Source organism: Anneissia japonica, unplaced genomic scaffold (assembly GCF_011630105.1).
Source record: "Anneissia japonica isolate Jap-2015-1 unplaced genomic scaffold, ASM1163010v1 scaffold288163_len62779_cov176, whole genome shotgun sequence".
NCBI classification, from domain to species: Eukaryota; Metazoa; Echinodermata; class Crinoidea; order Comatulida; family Comatulidae; genus Anneissia; species Anneissia japonica.
Window position 1 is genome coordinate 51,714 of NW_022752028.1, and position 7,953 is coordinate 59,666.

Sequence of the window (7,953 nt, forward strand, 5' to 3'; positions counted from 1 at the left end):
AGACACTTATGGTGTCACCTTGAAGTAATCTTCACCCAGTGGTTTGAAAATGGATAAAGATGATGTCAATCCTGAAGTTCTTCAGTACATTGTATATAGGGTGTGTGGTACAACAGACTGTTATGGAGAGTTTAACTTGCTTCACTATCACATTATATTCAATGACACAGTCTGGTGTTATCCCACAAATGACAAATGCACATGTTTTTGTATGTTTAGGATTTCATTTTGTGGGGCCCCAGCAACAATATGCAAGGTCTGCCTTCGAAATTCATGTGCACTTTTATAACTGTGAACCTGTATTTGAACTCAATTTCCAAACCGTAACTTCCAAAACTATTAAATCCATCCAAAGCTCTGAACAGTAAGAATCCCCAGGGTAGTAAATTCCAAGATTATGGAATTAATGGAGCCTCTGTTAAGCATAATAACACTGCACTGAAATAACACTTTTGAGCTAACTGTTGCGAACAAAACCAATTATTGAAACGGTATGTCAGTAATTTAGATAAAATTACAGGAAGCTGCGACAATTTCTATTATACAGAAAACCAGACCTCTGCGAGGGCCAAGGTTCCTATGCAGGCATTCGTGAAATATTACATTACTGTATTTGCGATGATGTAAACATGGCAACAAACGAAACCAGGGAGACCTCAAGTGTTACTGACTTGTCCGGTGGGCGGCCCTACATTAACCATGGGTCGGAGCTAACAATAGTTTCACTATACTGTACTGTACAGTAGTCTAGCTTCCGATAGAAGCTGCAAAAGGATTATCCTGTCAAGCATCAAGTTTGTTTTTATCAAACCACAATTCAACCACAACACAATTCTATGCTGTGAACCTTATCCAAACCACAGTATAAAACTGAAGTTTTTGGAGTTTGGATAAAGTTTCCTGTCCATAATACTCAGGAAAGTAGAGTCCAATCCATCACATTTAAGGCAGTTGGAAAATGAAAGTAAACAATATTCCATAAATGTTTTCCTCTTATTATACAGTTTACTAGTCTTTTAAAGGGTAGAGTGTATCGTCTTTCATTAGTTATGACTATAATATATGTCAAAATAGAAAATTATTAAATAGGGCATGTCATATCCAGTTTTGCTTTGGTACGGATGTTCATAATGAACAGATATCTGGAAAGTCGCTTTGCCTATTTACCAAAAACAGCGTAACATACATGTCACATACATACATACAGTACATACATACGAAGGGTATCCTAAAGGTTCCTTTGCTTGAAAGCGTAGGAACCAAAAACTTTTGGGTGCACTGTATCTATTGTTATACAAAATAAAATCATATCTACATCTCTTCAAATATAAACCAAATAAAAATAGAAAATTAAAAATAAACAAAATCCAAAGGTCCAAAGGTGATCTTGAGGTGCACAAAACCAAATAAACTATTGTAAATGTAATAGAATTTTCCAGTTGACCTAAATTATTTTGTCAATAGAAATAGGACAACACCACTAATCAAATAGGATTTCTGTAATGCAAAAATACTGCCAATAGGAGAGGCACAAACCAATTTATATTATCAAAATAAAAATACAGTTCATCCTCAGGGTTTGGTCTCCAAGTCGTGTTAAGCTTAAAGATTGTTATTCAGTCCTTTGAAAAAGTGGTTACGAATTGTCAGAAACAAGAGGAGCTCTTGCGGTGTACCTCTCAAACAACAAATGCACCAAACCAGACTTTCTTGGTATGTCTCATTTTCGAATATGACGTGGCAATATGAGATTCATCCTATTTAGAAATCTATATTGAAAAAAAAGACATTGCGTTTTATTTGACACTATTCAGTACATTATAAACCAACAGTTTTATACGGTTACTAAGGTTGAAACAAGTCATGGTATAATTTTAACAATCTAACAATCTGTAAAATAAGGACCTTTCTTAAGCAACACACCAGTGTTGCGCTATTATTTGTGTCAGAGCATATAGTAACCACAGTGTTAACGTCACGATACCACATGATACTACTCCGTTGCTATTGGCGACACAAAATGCGTTCAACCGGACCCATTGCCTCCACTGACAAACCATTGACCACAATATTTCTAACATAATTATTAAGATGTTGTGTCTTAATTTTCTTTATATCGAAATAACTTGTATTCATCACGTGAAGCAATGGTAGGTGGCGCTGAATGAGGATGGTATAATTTCAATGTGTACAAAATGGTTAATCTCATTATTAAATAAGTTAAAATGTATTTTTTTCAATAATTAAAGATGTGTATAAGAGACAGCTGTGAACCTGTATTTGAACTCAATTTCCAAACCGTAACTTCCAAAACTATTAAATCCATCCAAAGCTCTGAACAGCAAGTTTACAATGGCGGGTTTTCTAGGGGCGAGTTGACTGCCAAAGAGTGTTGCCAAAGTGCGAGCCAGCGTGTTATTTGATCACAAGTGCGAGACATCGCAAGTGTGAGCCAGCGAGCCATGACGTAACGACAATAGATACGAGACGTTACTCGAGTTGTGCGAGGTATCGGCTGAGATTTGTGGAGTACAATTCAAAAAACAACTATAGGTCTAATAATGAATTATTGTGATGTTAAATAGACAATAGACAATGTTAGCTATAAACAATGTTAGCTATCAAGGAGCGACGCTGTTTTTCATTTGGACCTTCGTCCCTTCAAGGCTAGGCCTATACCATCCTAGCTAGTCTAGGCCTAGAGTAGGATGGCTAGCACAACATGCAGGCGTTGGTACGTGTTGGTTAGTCTGCAAACGTCGCCTAAAGTAATTGATTTTACCCGGCAGAACGTAAGAAGGAAACTCCGCTTTTCAGTCGTCTCAGGCCCTTGTTTTTTGACAAACAATGATCTTTCAGAGGTCAAATTGCTGTCAAGAATATAAATTGGCTGCTTTGCAGCAAAAAGTATGATTTTAGTTTTGAAAAAGGCAACATTTATGGCAGTTTTTGTTTGAAGAGGGAGTTTTGTTCCATAACACAGGAGCTGCACATGAAAGTGATTGTCTGCCATATGTATGTGCTTTCCACATGTGAACATGAAGTAGATGTTGTTTAGAAGATCTCTGGTTACAAGAAGTCGTTTGGAGCTGAATGATAATGTATTGAGGCGCAAGGCCATGCAGAGCTTTATACATAATTAAAAGGATTTTATTGGAAGCGAAATGATACAGGAAACCAATGAATTTCTCTGAGAATAAAAGTGATGTGCTGTGAAGTCAGTTTGGGTGATGAGCCTAGCTGTGGTGTTCTGTGCAAGTTCAAATATGTAGAGTTACTTTTCTGGAAGACCGAACAGAAGAGCTTTGCAGTAGTCACGTCTGGCAGAAACAATGCCAATAATCTCAACATGCTATCAGCGAAAAGCATAGCAAAATGCCAGTATCAACATGCAATCACTGGTGTATGATAATCCTAATAGACCCCAGATTAGCGTAGACCACTAAGTTGTGATAGTCATGCATCAATTATTTTAAACACAACCACTGGCCAGAATTTGATCAATCACAAACAGCCTAGATGTAAACAGGAAGAGAAATGCGCGATTACCAATTTTTGTATTTCGCACGAATACTTACTTACAACACTGTTCCCTGCTTACAATAGCGTTAAATTGAATTGATGTACTCCAAGCGTTAGATAAGAGTGGCATCTCTGATGTCTGAATGTAGCCTTAATAGTAGGCTTACCTCATGTTCTTGGCTACCATCAGTGCAGAAACAACGTTTATATTTGTTTTGCACTCCTCCACTGTACAGTTTCATCATTATGTTTGTTATACATGACTTGTCTTTTTTCATGTATATTTTCATTACTTTTCAAAGAAAGAAAAGTGTATGATTATTATAAGTTGACAGTTTAAAAATGTTAACTTGTGAAAGCTATCTCTTTGGTTATCAATTCATTTAAACAAACTTACTGTATAAAATTACCTCATGAGTCTTGTTTTGCCTCAGAGTGCTGTTTTGTTAGCTCCTCTGACAAATGAGGCATGTCGTGGCGAAATGGTTAAGTTGTCGCACAGGCCAGTATTGAGTAAATGAGCTATAAAATATGGGAGCTCAAAAAATTGCCTAAAAATCCAAATTTTTTTACACTATAGATCAACAGTTTAATGTCTTATTAATCATGTCCCAAAGTATTAGTTCTGGAAGTGGTCAACAAATTGTTTATTTAATGTTATTTAGATAGTTAATTCTATTAAACAATGTATGCACAAATAATTAACTTTGGAAGGCAATTAATACTCAAAATCATGTTTATCTTGACTCTAAGAGTGCCGTATTTTCACTTTCCAATAACTCAATGAATGACCCCTCATTTTAAAGATAACATACTCAGGTATATGAAAATACCAATAACTTGAATTTCAAATTTTGCTACAACTTAGCCATTTTGCCACAACATGCCTCAAATGTTGACTTGCATTGACGACTGTCTTGTCATGGAGGAATTAGTTTGGTCTTGTGCAGTAGGTGCTGCGAGGATTGTATTGTGGTTATTCCTAGCATTTGGATTATTTGTTGTCTGCTCAAAATCTGTGTCTTCTCTTTCTGTTTTATTGTCTTTAGGTTTGTACTAATCTATCAAATGTTATCAAGAAGTTTTTAGACTAATGGAAAATGCCAACAAAACTAGGCTTAGAAAAGTGTATAATTATTATAAACAGACAGTTAAAAAATGTTAACTTGTGAAAGCTATCTCTTTGGTTATCAATTAATTTAAGCAAACTTACTGTATTAAATTACGTCTTCATGAGTCTTGTTTCGCTTCAGAGTGCTGTTTTTGTTACAGTAGCTCCTCTGACAAATGTTGACTTGCATTGACAACTCTGTCTTGTCATGGAGGAATCAGTTTTGTCTTGTGCAGTAGATGGTGCTGCGAGGATTGTATTGTGGTTATTCCCAGCATCTAGATCATTTGTGTCTGCTCAAAAGCTGTGTCTTCTCTTTCTGTTAATTGTCTTTAGTTTTGTACTAATCTATCAAATGTTATCAAGAAGTTTTCAGACTAATGGAAAATGCCAATAAAACTAGGCCTATTGGTATATTACCCAATTAATAATAAATATATCATATGTCAATTCTTTCAAGTTTGCCACCATGTTTTAGAAATGACTGTGTATCTAGTCTTCTAGTAATGGCTGTTTATAGGCAACAGATAGGCACTGTAACAATACAGTTAACAAATTGTTTGTAGGTCTACCAATGAGATAATGTAGAACAGAAAGAATATGAACAAAATAATAAATTCATTTTTTAATCTTTTATTCTCTAGGGCCTAGGCCTAGAAAGATGTGGTAGGCCTAGTTTTAAACATTCTCACATCATCTGTGCAGTTCTTCTGTGTGTTGATTCGGTCCTACTAAATACCACACGGACCACACGGAACCACACAACACCACACGAATGCAAAATGATTAAAATATTACCACACGAGAGTAGAAAATGACTTGATAATCAATAAAAACCAATTTTTATAGTTATACAGTAGCTCTCCGAATTATGGTAAAAATTTACTATTTTTAACAGGTTTTTGCCGCCGTGCTTCAGAAGGTAATGTGTTGACATTGAGTATCTCTAACGCATTGATGTTTGCAGAAACGCATTCAACTATAACCTCTTAAATAGGCTTGCTACACTCATTACGTATGTCATTTCATCGAGACTATTATTTTAAAAATTCAAGGCACATCACATAAAATCTAATGAACTTCAAAATTGTAAATAAGAAAAATGGAAAAATAGAATTAATTTTGTTGTTAAAATTACTAACTTTATTATGTTATAAGTAGGCCTAACATACAAACTTGTACTATTTATTATTGTTATCAAATAATTATTATACTGTAATGTAATAGGCCTTATCTATTTAAATTATGAGGCTAAATTACAAAATTGGGAAATTAAAAAAATTTATACAGTTCTTACAAAATAGGATTGAAATAAAGGAGGGTGGGTCTCACACGGAAGAGAAAAATTGTCAGTTCAGAATTCATTCCGTAATAGTTGTTAGATGTTTGCTTCCTGAACTACTGTAGGGCTAACAGTGCAGTATTGTATTTATAGTTTATTTCATATACATCAGCCCAGTACTACATAAACCATTACTGTTATTTTATCAAGATACACCCTTTGTGTTTTGCTAATTAATATGTCAAACCAAGGCGGTATAAAGGGTCAAACTATGCAAGATATCACAATAAAGAAGGTGGCAGGGACGATTAAAATTTTTGAGAAGAAATAAATATATTTTTCATTTCTCAAAAGACGTCAACTCTTGTTTTCTGTCACTTTGTGATTAATCTCGCTAAAAATATGCCTAAAAATCAGCAACAGCAACACCATGAAGCAACGATGGTAAGCGTACTGTTTAAAAAAAAAATTAACCTTCTATAAACTGATCTCTTGCGTACTTTTATGAAATAACAAATGGTTTATATAGCTGTACTGATGCATGCTAATTAGCAGAGGTTACTTATAAAATATTCCGTATATGGTAAAATTTAGGCCAACATATTAGCTCAGGACATAGTAACTTAATAATAATAATAATGAAGGGAGTATATATTTGATGAAAAATGAATTTTAAAAAAAATATAATTGTCCTACTCTGGTAACCCCAATGGAAACTTCGAAAATTCTGTTATTTATCACTTCTAATCATATATTTTATAAATATTAATCTTCATTCTTTGTATGTACACTGAAATTAAAAAAAACATGAGCATTGAAAGAAATAAAAAAATAGAATAAATTATCTAACAATACATTAATACAAATACCACAATTTAAATACTCAGTTTGTTTTAATGTACAGCAGAATAAGTTTATTATCGTTCATGTGGTACTGTAGTACATATTTTGAGTGATGCTATGAAACAAAGACACGAAGGTCATGGTTGAATGCGTTTCTGCTGACACATCAATGCGTTATAGATCCAAAATGTCAACGCACCGAGACACGTCGGGCAAAACCAACGAAGCAAAAAACATACATCGATTTTAACAGAATTTGGACAATTATCGTTCTAAAAGTTGGTTTCTATTGATTAAGCAGTTTTCCACTCTCGCTCGTGTGGTAATATATTTTTGCATCTGTGTGGTTACGAGTGGTGGAGTGTGGTATTTAGTATTAAAGACCACTACCATACCATTACTTATCATCATTTCATCACCTGACTAGTGTCTAGGCCTCTAGCTAGGTAGGCCTGGCTAGGCTAGGTAGGCAGCTAGGCATCATGCCTATCATCAGTAGTAGTAGTAGTAGTAATTACCTCTCTCTAGGGGCCTAGGCCTATTCAGTATTCTACCCTTCTATTTTAGTATTGCTTTTTACCTTGTGGTTAGGCAAATCAATCATTAGTTTGAGGCCAGGCTGCTTGATTCTTCCAGATCAACCAAAGAATAGGCCTAGGCCTACTGTATACATTTTCTATGCTTTTTACTTTGCATCAACGTATGGTACCATGGCACCACAGAAGAATAATAGGGTGCCGGGGGGGGGGGGGCGGGGGGGGCGATTTTTTTTCCAAACGGGAAGCCCGCCCTCATCAGCAAATTAATACCCAATATTTCAACCAATCAAATTTCCTTGTAGGATCTGTAGCGTTTAGTTTTAACAGAAAACCAGTACAAATTGTACCGTATTTGTAACCCACGCTACAGTAACCCACCTTAAAAGTTAATCTATATTATAAGTCATTACTTTCATATACACCGAATTTTCCTATCCACGATCCTGATCACTAATTCGACATAGTGCCGATTATTTGTGTCTCGAGTGCAAAGCTGGTGTGATTTCTAGGCCGGATCCAGTAGGCAGCGAAGTGGCCGCTCGCTTGTAATAATAATATTAATAATAAAATATAAAATGAGAAAAGTTTACCTGACCGTCTTCAAGAGGGTAAAACCTAGAATTTGAAGAACTTAAAAAGTCATTTAAAAGACGAAG

At 35.1% G+C, this 7,953-nt stretch overlaps 1 protein-coding gene across 4 annotated transcripts in view; it reads right to left on the reverse strand.

Moving 5' to 3' along the window:
- The window catches only part of LOC117122068 (atlastin-2-like), a 20,766-nt gene extending 13,290 nt beyond the window's left edge, over positions 1-7,476 (reverse strand). Inside the window, exons 1-3 of one of the 4 annotated variants that reach the window (XR_004447662.1) lie at positions 7,339-7,476; positions 4,736-4,981; positions 1,640-1,769 (exon numbers count right to left, since the gene is read on the reverse strand). Coding sequence is in view for 1 of the 4 variants with exons in the window: in XM_033267529.1 (XP_033123420.1) it covers positions 7,339-7,362 (24 nt within the window). In the remaining 3 variants the exon portion in view is untranslated. Of the gene's footprint in view, positions 1-1,639; positions 1,770-3,919; positions 3,968-4,481; positions 4,584-4,735; positions 4,982-7,338 lie in introns of those variants that run through there. The other 3 variants (XR_004447661.1, XR_004447663.1, XM_033267529.1) reach the window with 3 other exon arrangements.
- Positions 7,477-7,953: the final 477 nt, after the last annotated feature.